We start from the raw sequence: 22,967 nt of genomic DNA, 5'->3' as shown, positions 1-22,967 counted from the left end.
GGTAATATGTTCTGTAATTCCTCAGAACTAGACATGTGAAAAGGAATCCATTACAATATTCTACACACTGAACAGTGAGGGCCACACTGATGGCCCCTCCCTATTGTGGAAACCCCACTAGGACACCTATCATCCCAGTCACAACACGCTGCCATGAGTATGTCATAGTCAATCCATATACTACATAGGTTTTTTTGTTCCGTCACTAAGTCATGTCCCCATGGACTGCAGCACACCAGGCTCCCCTGTCCTTCACTATCTCCTGGAGTTTGCTCAGATTCATGTCAATTAAGTCAATGATGCTATCTAACCATCTCATCTCTGTCCCCCCCCTTCTTCTCCTGCCCTCAATCTTGCCCAGCATCAAGCTCTTTTCTAATGAGTCGGCTGTTTGTATCAGGTGGCCAAAGTATCGGAGTTTCAGCATCAGTCCTTCCAATGAATATTCAGGGTTGAGTTCCTTTAGGATGGACTGGTTGGATTTCCTTGCAGTCCAAGGGTCTCTCAAGAGTCTTCTCCAGCACAATTTGAAAGCATCAGTTCTTCCATGCTCAATTATTTTATTTATAAATAAAAACATTAAAAAAAAAAAACCTACAAGTTCTTTTTTCCTCCCTGCATGTTAAACGCTCCAGGTCCCAACACACTGGATAAAGCCCAACACTGAGAACACTTCACACAGGAGGAGGAACCAATGGTGAATGGTCCCTCAAACCATAATTATAACTTTCGGTGGCTTATAAGCACTGTGATTAAATTCCACATCTAAGGCACACGTGAAGAGCATACACAGTCATAATCAAAGCCTTGCTGGCCAAGCCACCACATTTTATTGCAAGGACCTGGCCTCCTGTTCTCCTGGAGCTTCCCCGGGTACTGCTGTGCCAGCTCTTAGGAGCATGGTGTTCCCCTTCAGTCATTGTGCCCGATGACCACACAGGGACTCTCAGGACTTGCTCTGCAGGGCAGCTAGCACCCGCCTAGGGAAACACTCCCAGGAGGTGCACACTGGCTTGGGGTGTTGGGAAGAAGGTTGGTTTCATCCACAGCCTGGCAGAAACTAGAGTCAAACTTTAAATGAAAATCTACTGACAACTTGAAGACTGGTGATGGGTTCTTTTTTCAGGGCTGCTGTTAACAAAGTACTGTAAACTGAAACGTCTTTTCTCACAGTTCTGATGTCCGAAGTATAAACACCCCCCAACTGCAGAGAGAAGCAGGGCTCCGTCCCTCTGAAGTATCCAGGGAGGGGCATTGCTCCAGCCTCCGCCTCCATCGTACATTAGTGGGTGGGTGTGTGTGTGTCTCTCGTCTTCTCTTGTGAGGAAACCAGTCATGTTGGATTAGGGCCCACCCTCCTCGGTGTCTGACTCTTTGCCACCCAATGGACTGTAGCCCACCAGGGTTCCTCTGTCCATGGGATTCTCCAGGTAAGAATAGTGGAGTGGGTTGCCATTTCCTGCTCCAGGGGATCTTCCCCACCCAGAGATCAAACCCGTGTCTCCTGTGGCTCCTGCACTGCAGGTGGATACTTTACCACTGAGCCATCACGGAAGCCCACTGCAGTTTGACCTCATCTTAACTAATTATATCATCAACAGCTCTATTTCCGAATAAGATTACATTTTGAGAAGGTTAGGACTTTGACATATCTTTGTGGGGGACACATTCTGAGATAGGCTGGGACCTTGGACCCTCTCCTGCAGTGCTCGCACCTGGACAGATGTCTCCTCATCTCCTCTCCTACTCCTTGGGCAACAGAACACAGAGAAACTGCTGCTGCTGCTGCTGCTAAGTCGCTTCAGTCGTGTCCGACTCTGTGCGACCCCATAGACAGCAGCCCACCAGGCTCCCCCGTCCCTGGGATTCTCCAGGCAAGAACACTGGAGTGGGTTGCCATTTCCTTCTTCAATGCATGAAAGTGAAAAGTGAAAGTGAAGTCGCTCAGTCTTGTCCGACTCTTCACGACCCCATGGACTGCAGCCCACCAGGCTCCTCCGTCCATGGGATTTTCCAGGCAAGAGTATTGGAGTGGGGTGTCACAGAGAAACTACAAGGGACTAAAGATAGTTGCATATTCAAAAGCAGAGACATTACTTTGCCAACAAAGGTCCGTCTAGTCAAAGCTATGGTTTTTCCAGTAGTCATGTATGGATGTGAGAGTTGAACTATCAAGAAAGCTGAGCACCAAAGAATTGGTGCTTTTGAACTGTGGTGTTGGAGAAGACTCTTGAGAGTCCCTTGGACTTCAAGGAGATCCAACCAGTCCATCCTAAAGGAAATCAGTCCTGAATATTCACTGGAAGGACTGATGCTGAATCTGAAGCTCCAATACTTTGGCCACCTGATTGGAAGAAACGACTCATTTGAAAAGACCCTGATGCCGGGAAAGACTGGAGGTGGGAGAAGGGGACAACAGAGACTGAGATGGTTGGATGGTGTCACCAACTCAATGGACATGAGTTTGAGTAAATTCTGGGAGTTGGTGATGGACAGGGAGGCCTGGTGTGCTGCAGTCCGTGGGGTCTCAAAGAGTCAGACACGACTGAGCGGCTGAACTGAACTGAAAGGTAGCTGCACACGTGCACTGTAGGGGAGAATTATCAACAGTAAGAGACAAGAAGGCCAAAACCCAATGGTTGCTTCTGAGTGTCAGGAGGAAAGAAGGATGATCCCTCCACCCATCATCACCAAGGGGATGGGCAGACCACCAAGCCACCCCTCCCCCCCAAGCAAGGGCACTTGTTGCTTTCTCTCTCCTTCCTGCTGCAGCATGAGCCCCAATAAGGCCCTGCCTGCATTTCCCATCTGGTCTCTTATCCTATATGGTCTGGCAGCAGTCAGGTATTTCTATGTGAATTCATACACCAATCCCAAATATTTCAGGTCATCTGAGTTATTTCTTAAACCAAGGAAATTCTCCCCATTCTGGAATAAAGGAATCGCCAGAACTCCGGGGTCTGGCCTGAATGGGCTTTAACACAATTGGAATATTTCACGAATGAATTTGTCATTTACAACTGTACTTCTCGGTCTGGACTCCTAAGTCTGGACTTCTCAGGCTAGGGCGGTGCTTTCAAACTTTTTGGGGCAACACACAGAAAGAAATACATATTACAATGGAATGCAGTACACAATACATATATACATAGCACATATAAATATATATACACACACAACAAAAGTGTCATGAAACAATACTCACCCTTACTATGCAAGGAATTATTTTCTATTCTGTTCTTCTATTAAAAAAAAAAAACAACCACTAAGCTGATTTCACAACCTACTGGGGAGTCTGGTACCATTAGTTCAAAATACTATAGTGGGTACTGGCTCAATCGCATCATGCTCTGTGACTCCATGGCCAGGCTCTTCTGTCCATGGAATTTCCCAGGCAAAAATACTGGAGCGGGTTGACATCTCCTACTCCAGGGACCTTCCTGACCCAGGGACAGAACCCGGTGTCTCTTGCCTCGACAGGCAGATTCTTTACCACTATGCCACCTGGAAAAAATACTGAAGGAGAGGCATCCAATTCACAGGACAAAAATTATACATTTCCCTGGCGAGTCCATTTTAAGGCCTGAATTGTTTAATTAGAATTATTTCAACTAATTACAGGGTGGAATGCAAAAATCAATTAACAAAAAAGACAACTTGAAAGATTTTCTCATGTCCAACTGGTGGCCTGGGGTTTCAGCTGTAAGACGCCCCCCTCCAGGACCTGAATGTGCAACGCGCACTCTCCAGTGAGCAGGGAGCAGTGGGAGGATTGTGCCCCAACGTCAGTGTTCTAAACCCAGCACCGCGACAGTCCTAGGGACTGTCACCTCTAAATCTTCCTAACCCAAGAATCCTGCCCTTGCCGCTCGGTTTCCTGGGGGCTTCTCCTCGGTGCTCACTGGGCGAGGCCATGACCAGAGAGCGGTGGTCCCACTTAAGCAGGCAGGTCAACACTGCCAGACAGCCCGAGGACGACAGAAGGACTTTAGTACGAGTAGCAGGTATTTGCTTCTTCAGCAACCTCCATGGACAAGAATACCTAGCATGATAGAAAGCTTTGATCGCATCCTGTTTTCCTGGGCCCGGTTTTCACCTTCTTGCCGCATGATCCAGGCCTCCCGAGCTGGCGTCCCTCCCTGCACGCCAAGACTGGTGCTACCCCCAGACACCCTTCACCAGCACCACTGAAAACGGGGTTGTCAGGGCACCTCTGGAGGGAAATACAGCAGCGTCCCTTCAGCGGAGAAGTCAGCCCACGTCAGAGCGCCGGCTCATCGGTCTTAAATCCCCTTGGAAGGACGGTTCTGGCGAGTTCTCAGCTAACAACGGCGAGTGTTTTAAGTCTGCCTTACTCAATTAGCCATGCAGGCGTTGACAGTTAAACCTGCGTCGACCCGGCGCTGTTCCTTTCCCGTGAGGTGTGTGGGATCCGCAAACGCCAGGGTTAAGACCGGAACTGAGGAGATGCATGAGAACTGAGAACGCTTTTTTCATGAAACGCGTTCACATTTTCAATGAACGCATACTCCATTCTTCCCATGGTCCTTCACCCATGGCTGATGCTTCGTCATCACCTACATTCTCCAACCTAGACTCACGAAAGCCAATGCAGCAATTTTAAAACAAAAACAAAAAAACACACACGAGGAAGATACCCGCCAACCAACAGCCCAACAAGGCACCCGCCACGCGCGTCGTGCCTTTTAAGGGCTCAGCGGGCGCGAGTTCCGGGACCGCTCAGCGGCCCACCAATCACCGCACCTCCCACGCGTCTCCCCGCCCCCTCCCCGTGATCTGACCAATCCCTGGGGAGGCAGCTTCTCTCCGCCCCTCCCACCCGCCTCCAGCCCCTCCCACCCGCCTCCAGCCCCTCCGAACTTCGAAGCCTCCAAACTTCACCGGCGCCCAGACGCGCGCTCCCAGTCGGCGTTTATTTTTAGCTGCCGGGCCAAGCAGCCCCCGCCTCCGGGCCCGCCTCTTCACCGCCCGCCCCCCCAATGGGAGAAGGAGTTTCCGTCGCGTCAGCGCGCGGGCGGATGGGAACTGTCCAATCAGCGCTCGGGGAGAGCCGGCGTCATTAAAAAGCGGCGGAAGACGGTGGGTGGGTCATGACGCAGCGAGTTTTAGTCGTGACTATTCCAGGGGCATCTCGGCGTCCCCTCTTTTTCCCTTTAAAGTAAAACACTTCCCGACGCACACCCCGTGCGTTTGGGGGAAGGGGCCGCGGCGGCGGGAGGGCGGTGCTGACGCGAGCCGCCTGCGGCGTCGCGCGGTCACGTGGGCGTGTTTGGGGGCGGGGCCGCGCGGCGGTTCCGGGCGGTTGGGCGCGCTAGCGAGAAGCTAAGGCAGCCGCGCCCGCCCGCCCGCCCCGCCCCGCCCCTGGATGCCGCTGTGCCCCGGCGCGGCCGCCGCCGATCGCAGCGCAGGAGCCGCCGCCGCCGCGGTTGATGTGGTTGACCCGGGGCTGAGGAGGCCGCCAAGATGCCGCAGTCCAAGTCCCGGAAGATCGCGATCCTGGGCTACCGGTCTGTGGGTGAGTGGCGGGCGCCGCGCGGCCTCTTAGCTCCCCGGGCCCCGAGCCTCGCCCGGGGCCCGGCCAAGTTTGGGGCCGGCGCGGCCATGTGGCGGCCGCGCGTTTCGTAACCGGCCGCCCGCCGTCGCAGCCACCTCCATCTTGGAGCGGAGGCCGGCGGCGCGGCCGGGCCCGCGGGGCAGCGCGGGGGACGCGTGTGGGAGGCCGCGGGCGAACGGGCGCTCGGGTCGGATCGGGCCGGGCCGGGTCGGCCGCCGCGCCGCCCGCCGCAGGGCCCTCCACAGCCCCGGAGTCGCACCTGTCCCCCCTTCCCCGCGGGGAGCAGTCCGTGATTGTTGCTGGTGGCCTTTTTCACCGCAAAATTAAAACCCGTGGGGCTTCAACAAAGGACGTGGCTCTTTAGCCGTAATTTTTCTGTCTTGTGAAGTTTCAACATTTTAAAGCAAACCCGGGAGCTCAGAGGACGTTTGGCTGCTGAGAGCCAGTTTCCTAGGAAGAAACTCGAAAGAGCCCCCCGCCCCCCTCAACCTCCCGCTTCGGAAGCCCCCCGAGATGCTGCCAGCGACCGAAGTAGGAGGGCAGAGAAAGGGAAATTTCTGCCCTCTTGGTGTCCTGTTTTTTCCTTTGGGGAGGAAAAAATAAGGTCAGATACTTGTAACCAGAATGTCGAAGTAATTCGAAAGTACCCCTCCCCACCCCACGCCAAAGGTTGACATATATTTGAAACTGAGTGTGGCAGTCGCTTGTTCCACCCTGAACACAGGTGGTCTGGGGTGGAAGGTGGTGGACAGGATGCCAGAAAACGAGGGAGAAAACAGAACCGTTGAACTTAACCGTGCTTCAGGGTGAGGTTTTTATTGTCTTTGACAACCGGAAGTCTGGAAAAATTACTTTTATCTTTCTGTGTTGTTTTTGAGAAGTAGCTGTCCAAGGAAAAGGGCGCACTTGACCACAGTAGGGTGGGGGTGGCGAGGGCAGGGGTTCGGAGTCTGTGGTGACTGCAGAAGGAGGTGACACGAACTGCCCTGGGAAAGCTGGTAACTGCCTGCTCATTGGCCGAACTCCCCGTTTTCGCTTTTCCTTCTGCTTCTTCACCCCCATTTTCCACGGTCAGTGCCAGGGTCTGTGCTCTTTGACCAAGATCAGCTGCGGCGTGCTTACTCACCCTTTTATCACCTCGCTGTCAAAGTGCTGGGGGGGGGGGGGATATCAAATGAGAGGCTGAGAGACTCTTGTGTACAGATAAGGGGCGCCAGGAGCCCTGGGGGTAACTCCTGTGAGATGCGGTAATCGTGGGGGGCAAGGAGAGGTGATAGTCTTAACTGCAGCCGTCAAGTCACCGGCGTCAGATGGAAGCTTTTCAAGTCTCTAACAGCCCCGAATGCCCATATGGAACTACCGCATTTATCGGCAGTCTGTATCTCAGAGCCTTTGCTTCTCTGTTCTCTTTTCCTCCTCTGCATTGTGAAGAGTGGGACTCGGACATTCCTGTCTCTTGAATGAGTTCTATCTCCTCAGAGTGCCCACTAGTTAAATGTACCAGTGTCTGAAGTTACAGGTGACATGAATTACCTGGGCTGCCTGCTTTCAACTGAAGAGAATGTCCCAAACATCCTGGCTTATTTACCCCTTGAAATTCTTGAGATGGTGATTCCAGTCGCCAGTAATCTAGTCTAGCATTTTATCACTGTTTGTTAAAGAAGTTCTCTAGGTCCAGTTGAAACCAGTTGTGTCTTACCTGCCTTCTGATGCCATCCTCTTGAAGACCCAGAGGTGACACACCACCCATGTGCCTTCACTTCGCGTTTATTCTAAACCGCTGTTCATGAAACACTGCTGGATTAGCCTCCAGGGGCCCCCAGAGCAGGTCCAGTCCCTGTTTTCTATGCCTTCCTATTGCTAAACCCAGCTCCATTGTGTTCATATTTATTTTCATACGTGGTGATGATTAAAATGTGTTTTGCACAGGTTCAATGACTACCACTCTTTGCATTTGATTTTACCATTGTTTACCTTTGTTAGGAACCAGGACTTTTTGTAGTTTGTGGGCTTCTTTTGTTTTGCCAGCATCAGAAACGGAGATAGTTCCCTGATTCCACATCCTAGCCACTCTTCAGAGAATTACAGACTTCTGAGTTCACTGACATGTCTGCTTGCCAGTGATGCTAGAGTAGAGAAGTCTGAGTGCCTGTGTTCCTAGGTTGTGTTACGGTGATGCTAAACTGTAGTGTCATATTGACTGGGGGTAAAAGAGTGGTGGGAAAAGTCTAAGCCCAAAACCGCATCTTTCTTAGAATATTCTCTTGACTATATATCGTATGCCAGTTTAACTCGTAAAATACTTGTCATTGTGAGTTTATTTTAAAAGTGTGGGCTTCCCTGGTGGCTCAGAGGTTAAAGTGTCTGCCTGCAATGCGGGAGACCCGGGTTCAATCCCTGGGTCGGGAAGATCCCCTGGAGAAGGAAATGGCAACCCACTCCAGGATTCTTGCCTGGGGAATCCCATGGACAGAGAAGCCTGGTGGGCTACAGTCCATGGGGCCGCAGAGTCAGACATGATGGTTTGCTTTCAGATGAAGCTACTAAGTGCAATGACTGTTTTACGATTTGGAGTTCAAATTTTGTGTTGTTTTAAAACACTGAAAAAACTTACCAGTGAGAAAAACAGAATTCTCAGAGAATTTATACTTTTTTTTTTTTTCCTGAAGCACCTTTCCTGTTATTGACAGTGTTAAGCTTTTAAGGACACGTCACCTGCAGCGCAGGCTGGCTTGCAGGGAGTGCTTTGTATGAATTGTTTCGGTGGTAGCCAAATGTGCCAGCTTCCTGACGTCCATTGTTCTAATACAAATGAGTAGTCCTGTGATAGGAGGTAACTGAATGAGTAGTCCTGTGATAGGAGGTAACTAAACTTAATCTGGCTAAAGTTAATAGTGTCAGGTTAACAACCATCTTCAAATAAAATCTGGCATATTTTTCACTGGAATGTTACACAGAGAGGTTTGATAATCGAGTTTACCATTAGACCACAGCAATCAAAAGATTGTCATATGTTATTCTCGGAGGTTAACAAACAGGATGGGATCAAAGGAATATGAAAGATCTTAAGAGAGAACATGAAAAAATTCTATGGTGTGGTAAAAGGCATTTCAGTAAAAGTATCTCAAATCATTACCCTCCTTGTCAAAATGTTTTAGGTAGTAAAGAACATGCGTCCTTTGATTTGGCTACTTCACAGGGAAAGATATCATTAAATTTATTCCCAGTAGAATACCATCCAATTGTATGCTGATTTACTGTATATTTTTAAATTAGCGTATCCTTTTCTAACACATGGCTTTGAGGACTTGTAAAGTTAGAGATTGTTTGCCATGTATAAAATGTATTAGTATGTGAAATTGTATGTTCACGTGCTTTATAACATTGTGAAGTCGTGTACTTGTGGGTGGGGATAGTCCTGTGGTGACCACCTTGTGCTGAAGCTTGAAATTAACTTTTCTTTCAGTGCCATTCATTGTTCTGTACAAGAAATATTCAGAGTTTGCATTTGTAATTTTGACTTTCCAGCGCTTAATACAATATTCATAGACTTTTTCTTTTTTTGGCTGCGCAGGGTCTTTGTTGCTTTGCGTGTGTTTTCTCTAGTTGCAGTGAGCAGGGGCTTCTCTTGTTGTGGACCACAGACTCCAGGTGCTTGGGCTTCAGTAGTTGTGACTTGCGGACTTAGTTGCTCCATGGCATGTGGAGTCTTCCCTGGCTAGGGATTGAACCTGTGTCCCCTGCGTTGGCCAGGTTGATTCTTATCCTCTACTACCAGGGAAGTCCCTAGATTTTTTTTTTTTAAGTATAGTTGATGTATCATATTTATATAAGTTACAGGTGTACAGTAGAGTGGTTCACAATTTTAAAGGCTATTCTCTGTTTACAGTTGCTATAAAATATTGCCTGTATGTTCCTCCTGTTGTACAATGTATTGAGCTTGTTTTGCACATAATAGTTTGTACCTCTTAATCTCCTGCTGCCGTATTGCCTCTCCCTAGTTCTAAACGTTAGTTCTGTATATCTGTGAACCTGCTTTTTTTGTTATATCAAATGTTAATGTGATGTCCCTGCGAGTTACAGCAATCTGTGCCTCCCTTCATCCCCCAAGAAGAAACGCTGTACTCAGCAGCAGTCCCCTCCCATCCTCTCCTCACCTCACCCCTTGGCATCACTAATCTTTCTGTTTCTACAGATTTACCTATTCTGGACATTTCATATAAATGGAATCACCTGTACATGGCCTTGCATGCCTAGCATTTTTCATTTAACATAAATATGTCCCAGGTTCCTCCGTGTTGAAGCAGGTAGCAGTAATTCATTCCTTTTGGTTGCCAAATAATAATCCATTATTTGAATATACCACATTCTATTTATACGTTCGTTAACTGATGGGCATGTGGTCTGTTTCTACATTTGGGCTAATACAGATAATGCTGTTAGGAGCATTCCTGTTACATATTTTCTGTATGTGAAATTTTTGTGTAGACATGTTTCTCTTCTTTTGGGTATACTTCTAGGAGTATAATTGTAATTGCTGGGTCATATGGTAATTGTACGTTTAATGTTTTGAAGAACCATCAAACTTTTTCATCCAGTTTACATTCCAGCTAACAATTGAAATCGGTTTCAGTCTCTCCACATCCTCACCAACACTTCTAATCATCTATCTTTTTATTTAATTTTGTTATTTTTATTATCTTAATTTAAAAAAAATTTTTATTGAAGTATAGTCGACTCACAGGGCTTCCCTGGTGGCTTGCAGTGCAGGAGACCTGGATTCAATCCCTGTGTCGGGGAGATCCCCTGGAGAAGGGAATGCCAACCCACTCCAGTATTCTTGCCTGGAGACTCACATGGACAGAGGAGCCTGAAGGGCTACAGTCTGTGGGGTCACACAGGGTCAGATACAACTGAGCGACTTCACTTCTTTCATTTTTCATAGTGGACTGACAATGTTGTGTTTCTGGTGTGCAGCAAACACTGAGTTACACGCACCCGTGTATTCATCCTCTTTTCCACTGGGTTTTATCACAGGCCATTGGACATAGGTCCCCGTGCTACATAGCATGTGTGTGCTCAGTTGTGTCCGACTCTCTGACCCCGTGGACCGTAGGCCACCGGGCTCCTCTGTCCACGGGACTCTCAAGGCAAGAATACTGGAGGGGTTGCCATTTCCTTCTCCAGGGTGCTATACAGTAGGAACTTGTGTATTTTATATTCAATATATAATTGTATCTGCTAATCCCAAACTCATGATTTATCCCTTCCGCACATACCATTACCCCTTTTTAATGGTAAGTTTGTCTGTGAGTCTGTTCTATTTCATAAATGACTTCATTTGTGTCATATTTAAGATTCCACATATAAGTGATATCCTAGAGTATTTGTATTTCTTTGTCTGGCTTAACTTCACTTAGTATGGTAATCTGTAGGTCCGTCCGTGTTGCTGCAAATGCTATCATTTCATTCTTTTTGTGGCTGAGTAACAGTCCACTGTCTGTCTGTACCACACCTTCTGTATTCATCTCTCAGTGGGCGTTTAGATGGCTTCCATGTTTTCGCTGCTGTGAATAGTGCTGCCATGAACGCTGGGGTACGTGTATCTTTTTGAGTTAGAGTTTTTGTCTTGTAGGGGTATACGCCCAGGAGTGCGATTGCAGGATCATATGGCAGCCCTAGTTGTAGTTTTCTAAGGAACCTCCAGACTGTTTTCCATAGTGGTTGCACCAGCTTACATTCCTACCAGCAGTGTAGGAAGCTTTCCTTTTCTCCACGCCTTCTCCAGCATTTGTTATTTGTAGATTTGATGTCCATTCTGATGGGTGTGGGCAATACCTTATTGTAAATTTGATGTGCATTTCTCTAGTAATTAACTAAATGCAGAGTTCCAGAGAATAGCAAGGTGAGATAAGAAAGCCTTCTTAATGCAAAGAAATAGAGGAAAACAATAGAATGGGAAAGACGAGATCTCTTCAAGAAAATTGCAGATACCAAGGGAACATTTGATGCAAAAATAAAGAACAGAAACATCAAGGACCTAACAGAGGCAGAAAAGATTAAGAAGAGGTGGCAAGAATACACAGAAGAGCTGTACAAAAAAGGCCTTGATGACCTGGATAACTATGATGGTGTGGTCACTCGCCCAGAGCCAGACATCCTGGAATGTGAAGTCAAGTGGGCCTTAGGAAGCATCACTACGAACAAAGCTAGTGGAGGTGATGGAATTCCAGCTGAGGTATTTCAAGTCCTAAAAGATGGTGCTGTTAAAGTGCCAGCAAATTTGGAAAACTCTGCAGTGGCCATAGGATTGGAAAAGGTCGAATTTCATTTCAATCCCAAAGAAGGGCAATCCAAGGAATGTTCAAACTACCCTACAGTTGCGCTCATTTCACATAGTAGCAAGGTAATGCTCACCTTCAAGCTAGGCTTCAGCATTACGGAACCAAGAACTTCCAGATGTTGAAGCTGGGTTTGGAAAAGGAGAGGAACCATTGCCAACATCCATTGGATCATAGAGAAAAACAAAGGGATTCCAGAAAAACATCTGCTTCATTGACTATGCCCCATGAACATGAATTTGAGCAAACTCTGGGAGATAGTGGAGGATGGGAAAGCCTGGCGTGCTGCAGTCCATAGGGTTGCAAAGAGTCGGACACTTCTGGTGACTGAACACTAATTAGCTCATCCGTCCTTCTTGTACTAGCCATCCTTACGAGTTTGTGAAGGGTCATATACAATGTGCAAATAATTTCTTCCATTCTGTGGGTTCTTTTCACTTTATTGAAGGTGGCCTTCCTTTGAAGCAAAAAGTTCTCAATTTTGACAAAGTCCATTTTATTTATATTTTTATTTTGTTACTTGTACTTTTGGTGTCATATTTTAGAAACCATTGTATAGATTTACTACTATATTCTCTTCTAAATGTTTTAAATCTTTATCTCTTTCATTTGGGTCTATTATCTATTCAGAGCTAAATTTTATGGTGGGAAATTGGAGTAAAACTTGATTCTTTTGTATGTAGATACCAAGTTGTGCCACCACCTTTGTTAAAAGACTGTTCTTTCTTCATTGGATTGTCTAGACGTCCTTGTCAAAAACCAAGTGATCCACCTCAAAATGGAAGTTCTGTTTCAATGGAGAAGAAAGCCCCTCCCCTTCGTCCCTCTTCCCTTTGAAAACAGTTACAAGGTGGTAATAGAAACTCATTTCACATTACATAATAAATTACAAAAAAGAAAAACCCCCGTGAGGGTAAATACAGGGTTTTTCTGGACTCCTTTGATCTGTGTGTTGGTCCTTGTGCCAGTATCACTATTTTGATTACTGTTTTTTATGGTAAGTTTCAAAATAGGGAAGTGTGAACCCTCTAACTTAATCCTTTTTCAAGATCAACTTCTGAGTCCCTCGTATTTCCATAGGAATTTTAGGACTGGCTTATCAATTTCTGCAAAAAAAAAGGCAAGTGGGATTTTGTTTTACAAATTTGCAAGTGTCTTCAACGCCTGGTTTAAAAAACACTTGAATTCTCTTATCTGCTTCTGAGTTCCTTCCATTGCAATATATATCTTTATATAAAGTATATAAGGGAAATCCAACCTGCCAGATAGGTACTTGGGAAATGGAGGAGTATTTTAATACTGTCACATTAAATTACTAATACAATACATTTTTGGGTGATTGTGGCTATTCTCTGATACTCAGGCTTCCCAGGTGACACAGTGGTAATGAATTCGCCTGCCAATGCAGGAGATATGGGTTCAATCCCTGAGTCGAGTAGATCCCCTGGAGTAGGAAATGACAACCTGCCTGGAGAATTCCACAGACTGAGGAGCCTGGAGGGCTATAGGCAATGGGGTCATGAAGAGTCGGACACAATTGAGCGTGTGCGCGCGCGCGCACACACGCACACACACACTCTCTGATACTCACGAAGACACCGTAAGTGGAAGTTTCTTAGAAGTTAGTTGTACTATCTGAAATCATTTGAAGGTTTTTTTTGTTTTTTCACTCTGTACCTTTGAACTCCATTGACTTGTCTGCACTTCGCGTGGATCTTCTACCCACACCTGATTTGGGAATGTGGTACATTGTTGTTGTTCAGTCGCTGAGTCATGTCCGACTCTTTGTGACCCCATGGACTGCAGTACACCAGGCTTCTCTGTTCTTCACCATCTCCCAGAGCTTGCTCAGACTCATTTCCATTAAGTCAGTGATGCCATCCAACCATCTCATCCTCTGTCATCCCCTTCTCCTCCTGCCCTCAATCTTTCCCAGCATCAGGGTCTTTTCCAATGAGTCAGCTCTTCAAATCAGGTGACCAAAGTATTGGAGCTTCAGCTTCGACATCAATCCTTCCAATGAATCTTCAGGATCGATTTCCTTTAGGATTGACTGGTGGGATCTCCTTGCAGTCCAAAGGGCTTTCAAGAGTCTTCTCCAGCATCACAGTTCAAAAGCATCAGTGCTTTGGCGTTCAGCCTTCTTTATGGTCTAACTCTCACACCCATATATGACTACTGGAAAAACCATAGCTTTGACTAGACAGACCTTTGTAGGCAAAGTAGTGTCTCTGCTTTTTAATGTGCTGTCTAGGTTGGTCATAGCTTTTCTTCCCAGGAGCAAGCGTCTTTTAATTTCATGGCTGCAGTCAGCATCTGCAGTGATTTTGGAGCCCAAGAAAAGAAAGTCTCTCTCTGTTTCCATTGTTTCCCCATCTATTTGCCATAAAGTGATGGGACCAGGTGCCAGGATCTTCATTTCTTGAATGTTGAGTTTTAAGCCAGCTTTTTCACTCTTCTCTTTTACTTTCATCAAGAGACTCTTTAGTTCTATTTTTGCCATAAGGGTGGTATCATCTGCATATCTGAGGTTATTGATATTTCTCTCGGCAATCTTGATTCCAGCTTGTGCTTCATCCAGCCCAGTGTTTCTCATGATGTACTCTGCATATAAGTTAAATAAGCAGGGTGACAATATACAGCCTTGATGTACTCCTTTCCCGATTTGGAACCAGTCTGTTGTTCCACGTCTGATTCTAACTGTTGCTTCTTGACCTGCATACAGATTTCTCAGGAGGCAGGTAAGGTGGTCTGGTATTCCCACCACCCATTCTTTTAAACGAATTCTCTTTAAGAATTTTCCACAGTTTGTTGTGATCCACAAGTCAAAGGCTTTGGCATAGTCAATAAAGCAAAAGTAGATGTTTTTCTGGAACTCTTCCCTTTTCCATGATCCAGCGGATGTTGGCAGTTTGATCTCTGGTTCCTCTGCCTTTTCTAAATCCAGCTTGAACATCTTGAAGGTCTTAGTTCACATACTATTGAAGCCTGACTTGGAGAATTTTGAGCATTACTTTGCTAGCGTGTGAGATGAGCTCAGTTGTACAGTAGTTTGAACATTCTTTGGCATTGCCTTTCTTTGGGATTGGATTGAAAACTGTCCGTTTCCAGTCCTGTGGCCACTGCTGAGTTTTCCAGCAGTTTTCCATATTTGCAGACATGTTGAGAGCAGCACTTCAACAGCATCATCTTTTAGGATTTCAGCTCAGCTAAAAATTTAAGCTCAGCTGAAATTCCATCACCTCCACTAGTTTTGTTTGTAGTGATGCTTCCTGAGGTCCATTTGACTTCACACTCCAAGATGTCTAGCTCTAGGTGAGTGATCAGACCATCATGGTTATCTGGGTCATTAAGATCCAGTCAGTTGGAAATACTGGTTCACTCTTTTGCCGATCTTGCCACATTTCAACACATTTCAGTATACAACTGTTTCTTTAAATGACATCTTGTAACATCACCACCCATCTTATCAGAAAAATTAAATATTGGGAAGTAGTTAAGATCACCCTGAGTGATGCAGATTTTCCAGAATTCCTCTTGAAAGTTCAAGTTTGATTGCTGGCAAAATGCTATCAGTTTTTCTTGAAATGAGAGTCTCCTTTCTTTTATTTCCGAGAAGGTGTCTGCCAGAGACCCGCATCTGGAACAGCAATAGCTTGTTGGTCGTTCTTACAGGTAAAAATGGCATTCCACGATAAAGCTGCCTGTTTCAGACCACTTCCCACACCCTCACACGAGTGCTTTTTCCCCAGGTGATGCCATGCTCGAGTGTGTAGCAGCCACACTATATGCAAACATCCCATTCTGTGTGCAGAATATTCAAAAGACGTGGGTTTAAAGGTCAAGATTTCATAAAATTAGTTATTTTTACTGCTTCCTCAAGGACACTGTTAAGAAAAAATGGCCTTTTTTGTTTTCTCCTTTTTACTGTGCGTGCATAGTAGTGAGGAATATGTGACTGTCCTTTACAGTCTGTGACCAGCGTCTTGATTTGTGCTAAGGGGCACCAAGCTAGCAGTTTTACCACCATTGGTTTTGCACCATAAATGCACACAAAAGCATAGTGGAAAAGGCAGATTATACAGTGAGTCCTCTACATAGGAACAGGGTCCATTCTGAGAGCACATCCTTGCGTGTGTGTGAAAGTCTCTCAGTCGTGTCCGACTCTTTGCAACCCCATGGACTGTGGCCCGCCAGGCTCTTCTGTCCATGGAATTCTCCAGGCCAGAATGCTGGAGGGGGTAGCCGTTCCCTTCTCTAGGGGATCTTCCCGACCCAGGAATCGAACCAGGGTCTCCTGCGTTGCAAGTGGATTCTTTACCAGCTGAGCTATCCAGTTTTTTTCTTAAGTCCAACAGAGTTGGCCTGGGTGCCCAACTAACACAATTGGCTATACAGTACTGTTCTGTAGTAGGTTTATAATACTCTTCACACACAATACATAAAAAACAAAAAACATTTTTACTCTTACAGTACCTTGAAAAGTACAGTAGTAACAGAAGTACAGTACAACAGCTGGCACTCGGGCATGTTCTCATCTTTGGAAGTTTGTGTGTAGGGGACTTACTATGAAATAGTTTAACTTATGAGCCCCCTGAGAGTGTCTCCAGGGCCCCCCAGCGTTGTGCAGACTGCACTTGGAGAGCCATAGTGCACAGGATCTGGCTAGACTGCTGCTCGCTCCTGTTCAGCGGGGTGCGGTGACCACAGTCTTAGAGGAGCCTTCCGGAAGAGGCCCTGCAGCATCGGGGGAGACCAGGCTGGTAAACTGGGAAGGAGCTTGGCATGCTGAGAAGGAAGGAAGTGGGGGTGGCTGGGCTTCGCGAGGTGGGAAGGGGAAGCAGGGTTGGAAAGGTAGGCAGGAGCTGGCTATGCAGGGAACTGGAGGGCAGCTCTCCTGTGTGGTACACAGTGAATTACTGAAGCCTGGGGAGAGTTAGGTGTCTAAATGCCAGTTGACTTGGCCTCTGATGGTTGTGCAATTAGGGTGAATGCTTGGTTTTCAACCTGGTACCAATGAAGCTCCCAAAAGAGTAGTAAGAATTGTCATGGTGGCAGCACCACCAAGACCTCGATGCTAATTAGGTGCTTTTCAGTCCAAAATCAGCAACTTGATCACAGAATATGAAGTGGCATCTGTGCCTGTGACGATGACGTCAGAAAGGTGCAGCATCTCCCTTAGCTCGGGCCTGGAAGAGAGCTAATAATAATAAATCTAATGCTGTCCACGAGTGGGTTGTACTCATTCACTTGACTAAATCAGAACTGACCTGGGACATGATTGTGCAAGATAAAGCATTATAAAATCTTCAGTGCTCACAGTTGAGAGAACCTTTATTCTTAGTTCTAATTTATTTTGAAGTACCAAATTAAATCTTAGAGTACTCATAGTCTGTCTTAAACTGATAACTGTCAGAATGCAGACTGTTTAGTAGCTTTGACATGAATTGCTGATTGATTTAGAAATATAATTTAATATCTGAAACACAAAGGTCCCAGGATGCTATTTTAGTGTTCTAATAGTTTTAAATATATATTGGGCTTCTGACAAAAGAGAGTTCCACGTGGGGCATCAGAATTTGAAGTCTAAATTGGTGTTAGTTTAGAACAGAAATGCTGAAAATCTTGTACTGTGCTTTGTGGGCAAGTGAGAGCAGGGCAGTTTAAGGATACCAATATAATTACCTCCTCTGTGTCCTTGGTTGGTTGGTGTCCTAGCCATGACAGAATTGAGCTCCCCCTTACCTACCTGCTCCCCTCCCCCGTGTTTCCTTTTGTGCTTTCATGCTTGCAGAAAGACTCCTCCAGGACTTTTGAAACAGAAATAAATATTTTAACAAGCCATGTTATGATCCTACTTTTCACAACATTCAAAGTTGAATGTTAGCTCCATGATGGCATAGTGAATAATTTGTGAACGTGGAGATGAAAATACTGGCTTTTACAGTTCATACAGTTTTAGGACATGAAAATGCTTTTCTTGGACTAGTATGTCTTGAGTATAAATGCATCTGGCCAGTATTTTGCCCGTTCTCAAATCTAAATCACTTTCAGAATTTATTTTAAAGAGAAGATTTTATAAAAACAGGTTCTTTTTAGTCTTGTTCATGATTTAAGTGAGTGAATAAACAACGTAGCTGGCAAAATTCAACCATGGTGGCTGAATTCAAGATGGAGGAAGATTCAAAATGACCTTGCCAGACTGGATGTGTGTGCTAAGTCACTTCGGTCAGGTCTGACTCTGTGACCCCATGGACTTCAGCCTGCCAGGCTTCTCAATCCATGGGATTCTCCAGGCAAAAATACCAGAGTGGGTTGCCATTTCCTCCTCTGGGGGATCTTCCTGACCCAAGGATTGAACCCAAATCCCTTACGTCTCAAGCATGGCAGTCAGGTTCTTTACCACTGGCGCCACCTGGCTCTCCATGGCAGGAACGGAAGTGGGAAAGCTCTGTGGGATTTCTAATCCATCTGTGCTGTGCTTAGTTGCTCAGCCATATCCAACTCTGTGCGACCCCCTGTAGCCCACCAGGCTCCTGTGTCCGTGGGGATTCTCCAGGCAAGAATACTGGAATGGGTTGCCATTTGCTTCTCCAGGAGATATTCCCAAGCCAGGGATCGAACCCACGTTGCAGGCAGATTGTTTATCGTCTGAGCCACCAGGGAAGCAAGCCCTTTAATCCATCTGCTGACGAGAAATTAGAAGTGAGTATGACCCTGAGTACCCTCAGGAGCAGGAGCACCTCACTGCAGAGGAGAGCTGTGCAAGAGTTTAGAGCAGAGCATCCCTGGGGCGGCTGCTGAAGGAAAGGTGAAGTCGTGCGTTTACATCTCAGAAGAAATTTGTGCACATCCAGGCTGAGAGACCTGGATTCATTTTCTGAGCAGTTCAGGTGACCGGTTCTCATCATGAACTTGTGAGACCTAACATTTAGTTGTCTCAGTTCTGGTGCCCACTTCCAGTGGTGGTTCTTAAACTTGAACTTCAGGAGTTTTGCCTGAGACCATGTGCACATTTTCTGAAGAAAGAGTCCAGGGTTTTATCGACTCCCCAGAGGACTTCAGTCCCCCAAAAGATCGAACTACTGAAATGACTGGTTGACGAGAACAGTGTGTGGGTTAAGTGTACCACATGTTATTCAAATGTTCATTAAATGTTTGAGTCAACTATGTCCCTTCCATGGACCGGGCACTGTGTTCTGAGTCCCCAAGGCTGGCGAAGTCCTGACCTCTGCTGCCGGGGAACTTCAGGCTAGTGAGGGAGCCGCAGCAAACAGATACATCACTGCCGCTAATAATCATTGGCGGGTGTTCTTAAAACATTTACTGGTATGGGATGCCTTAACCTCCAGACCACCTGATCTGCCTCTTGAGAAATTTGTATGCAGGTCAGGAAGCAACAATTAGAACTGGATATGGAACAACAGACTGGTTCCAGATAGGAAAAGGAGTACGTCAAGGCTGTATATCGTCACCCTGTTTATTTAACTTATATGCAGAGTACATCATGAGAAACGCTGGGCTGGAAGAAGCACAAGCTGGAATCAAGATTGCCAGGAGAAATATCAATAACCTCAGCTATGCAGATGACACCACCCTGATGGCAGAAAGTGAAGAGGAACTAAAGAGCCTCTTGATGAAAGTGAAAGTGGAGAGTGAAAAAGTTGGCTTAAAGCTCAACATTCAGAAAACGAAGATCATGGCATCCAGTCCCATCACTTCATGGGAAATAGATGGGGAAACAGTGGAAACAGTGGCAGACTTTATTTTTCTGGGCTCCAAAATCACTGCAGATGGTGACTGCAGCCATGAAATTAAAAGACACTTACTCCTTGGAAGGAAAGTCATGACCAACCTAGATAGCATATTTAAAAGCAGAGACATTACTTGGCCAACAAAGGTCCGTCTAGTCAAGGCTATGGTTTTTCCTGTGGTCATATATGGATGTGAGAGCTGGACTGTGAAGAAGGCTGAGCGCTGAAGAATTGATGCTTTTGAACTGTGGTGTTGGAGAAGAGTCTTGAGAGTCCCTTGGACTGCAGGGAGATCCAGCCAGTCCATTCTGAAGGAGATCAGCCCTGGGATTTCTTTGGAAGGAATGATGCTGAAGCTGAAACTCCAGTACTTTGGCCACCTGATGTGAAGAGTTGACTCATTGGAAAAGACTCTGATGCTGGGAGGGATTGGGGGCAGGAGGAGAAGGGGATGACAGAGGATGAGATGACTGGATGGCATCACTGACTCGATGGACGTGAGTCTGGGTGAACTCCTGGAGTTGGTGATGGACAGGGAGGCCTGGCGTGCTGTGATTCATGGGGTCGCAAAGAGTCGGACATGACTGAGCAACTGAACTGAACTGAACCTCCAGGAGGTAGCTCAGGAATAATGAGGACCTAATTGCACGGGATCAATGTAGATGTTTAAAGAACTTTTGAAGAAATAATCTGTATCAATAACCATTTATGCTGATTGATAAATAGGCTCTATTTCATGTCTCGATTCATTTTCCTAACTTTTTTGTTATTACTAGTTTTAATCAGTCTTAAGCTCCATGTGGTTGTTACAAGATTGTGTTATAATTTAGGAATTTCTCTCGTTTGCTTTTCTCCAGCTCTTTCCCACCCTGACCCCCAACCTTCTCCCCAGTTTTGGCCCCGGATCTAGCAAAATTCATTCTTCATTGTTGCCAGACATTTAATTGACTGCAGTTTTTCAGTTCTGTTCTCTTGCTTTCCAACTTGGCTTTATCTGTAAATCATTCCATATAGATGAATATCCTGTTCTTGAAATCTTTAGGGAAGCAGTTCCTGGCGTTTCATAGCAGCACTTTCTTTTCTTCTTTTTAGTTGAGTAGCCCTGACAGGTAACAAGATTATTCATTTATGCAGCTCAAATCTTCATGTTACAGAATTAAATACAAACATATTTGTCTCCGCTTCCTCAGAGGCACATGTATATAGCCTGGTATATACCAACTGTCACATCCATATATGACCACAGGAAAAACCATAGCCTTGACTAGACGGACCTTTGTATATACCATACATGCCTGGTAGCATGTATGCTCTGTGTGCTCAGTCGTGTCCGACTCTCTGCGACCCCAGGGACTGTCACCTGCCAGGCTCCTCTGTCCATGGGATTCTCCAGGCAAGAATCCTGGAGTGGGTTGCCATTTTCTTCTCCAAGGGATCTTCCCAACCCAGGGATCAAACCCACATCACTTCTGTCTTCTGCACTGACAGGCGGATTCTTAGCATCAGCTTCTCTTGACAGTAGTAAGCACCCGGTAAGCGTTTGAACGAGCAATAATTTTACGAGCCAGTTTCACGTATTCTCTTTGTTGTGATAGCTGCACCTTAATTTTTTTCTCTCCTAACACCCATTTTTTTGAAAATTAGTAAGGAAGTGTGAGAAAGAATAAGGTGGTGTCAGTCCTGCTTAATTCATAGGAACAAGTGAGATAATTCACGTGAAAATGTTTTGTAAACTCTTTAACATGGTGTCTCACTTGTAGCTTCTGGTGAACAATTAAAATCTGGATTATCTGCATCACATGCCCTCACGTGACCCTGTGTGTGCTGGAGATGTGGGGATGAGTGTGCCTGTTAGACTCCAGGGAGCACTTGTACAAGAACACACCGGAACTCCTTAGACATCCTTTTTAAAATGAGAATGGTGAGGTCAGGGTTTATATTTTTCAAAAGGCTTCCTTGGTGACCCTGATATGTATACATCTCACCCTGCCCCCTCAAAAAAGCAGCAATAACCAATGCTACTATTGACAGAACTGCACTTTTTTTTTCCCACTAAAATGGGTGTGTAGTTTAATAAGCATGTAATTGATATTGTGTATTGTGTGAGGAACACATTGTTAAACAAGCCTTCACACAGGTCATTGTTATTCTAGCCCTTTTAATAGCGATGATACACACACTCAGGTTGCCATCCCCATTTGCAACCCCGGCTGATTCTGCAGTCTTTCTCTGCTGTTTGCAGACCTGGTCCCCTTATCCCTGCCCTTCTGTCAGTGGCTCCCAGAGAAGCCCCTTCCTGGTACTTCACGGCTTGGCCCTGCAGCACTCGTGGCTAGCAGCGCGCTGCAGAGATGACCATGGGCTGGTGTGAGGCTTCAAGCCGTAAGAAGTCGGCAGCTTCCAGTAGTTTTGGGGGACACTCAGGAGAGGACACATGGGGAGGGAGAAGGTCCAGCGCTCCCTCTTGAGTCGCCCACAGCCACCACCCGTGAGGAGCCAGCCAAGCCCAGGAGCAAAGGAAATGGATGTTGGCCTCAGCCACCGAGTTTTGAGGTGTTTGTTGTGCCATGAGTGGTAACTGAAACTGTAATTTTCTGCAGTAGTGTGTGTGTGTGTGTGTGTGTGTTTATTGATAATTTTTCATGTGAGTTTGAGAATTTCGCTTCAGTAACTATTACTGTATATAATTTTCTTAGCCAAGTTAATATATTAGAGATAATTATTAGAATGTTAGCTAGGATTAAATGAATATCTAGAATATGTGGTTAGATAATAAGTCCTCGATAACTGTCATTATTACATACCAGATACTCAACATGTATTTTCATTTAATCCTCACAGCCATCTCTAAAACAGGTACTGTTATTATCTCTGTTTTACAGAGAGGAAACACCAGGAGAACTGCCTGCTGTCACTGACCTAATGGTCACCATCCTATCCTGCTCCGTGAAAAAGAGGCAGTGTATTGTCTTCCCTTTGTTACACTTTTTTTAAAATCAGGTTTTGTCTTTCTCTGTCTGACTTCAGTTAGCATAATATCCTCCAAGACAAATATTCTATGATGTATCACTTACATGTGGAATCTTAAAAAATACAACAAAGTAGTAAGTATAACAAAAAAGAAGCCAACTCATAGATACAGAGAACGAACTAGTGGTTACCAGTGGGGAGGGAAGTGAGGGGGCAAGATAGAGGTGGGAGATTAAGAGGTGCAAACTAGTAGGTGTAAAATGGAGAATATAGTCAGTATTTTATAGTAGCTGTAAATGGAGCATTACCTTTAAAATAGTGAATCAC

The 22,967-nt window shown here is 45.8% G+C and overlaps 1 protein-coding gene and 1 long non-coding RNA gene across 4 annotated transcripts in view; one reads left to right on the top strand and one right to left on the bottom strand.

Moving 5' to 3' along the window:
- Nucleotides 1-2,880: 2,880 nt before the first annotated feature.
- Nucleotides 2,881-4,702, bottom strand: LOC129658777 (uncharacterized). Its single transcript, XR_008717513.1, has 2 exons — nt 4,212-4,702; nt 2,881-4,042 (listed from the first exon to the last, which is right to left on the bottom strand). It is a non-coding gene; the product is annotated as an uncharacterized LOC129658777 (long non-coding RNA).
- Nucleotides 4,703-5,349: 647 nt separating this feature from the next.
- RHEB (Ras homolog, mTORC1 binding) overlaps nt 5,350-22,967 on the top strand; it is a 52,578-nt gene continuing 34,960 nt past the window's right edge. The window contains exon 1 of one of the 3 annotated variants that reach the window (XM_055591307.1): nt 5,350-5,536. In XM_055591307.1, coding sequence (XP_055447282.1) covers nt 5,485-5,536 — 52 coding nt within the window. In that variant the 5' untranslated portion in view covers nt 5,350-5,484. The remainder of the gene's footprint in view (nt 5,537-22,967) is intronic. The other 2 variants (XM_055591308.1, XM_055591306.1) reach the window with 2 other exon arrangements.

This window comes from Bubalus kerabau, chromosome 8 (genome assembly GCF_029407905.1).
Source record: "Bubalus kerabau isolate K-KA32 ecotype Philippines breed swamp buffalo chromosome 8, PCC_UOA_SB_1v2, whole genome shotgun sequence".
In the NCBI taxonomy this organism is placed as follows: Eukaryota; Metazoa; Chordata; class Mammalia; order Artiodactyla; family Bovidae; genus Bubalus; species Bubalus kerabau.
The sequence above is the reverse complement of the archived record's forward strand: the minus strand, read 5'-3'. Positions and strand labels throughout refer to the sequence as shown.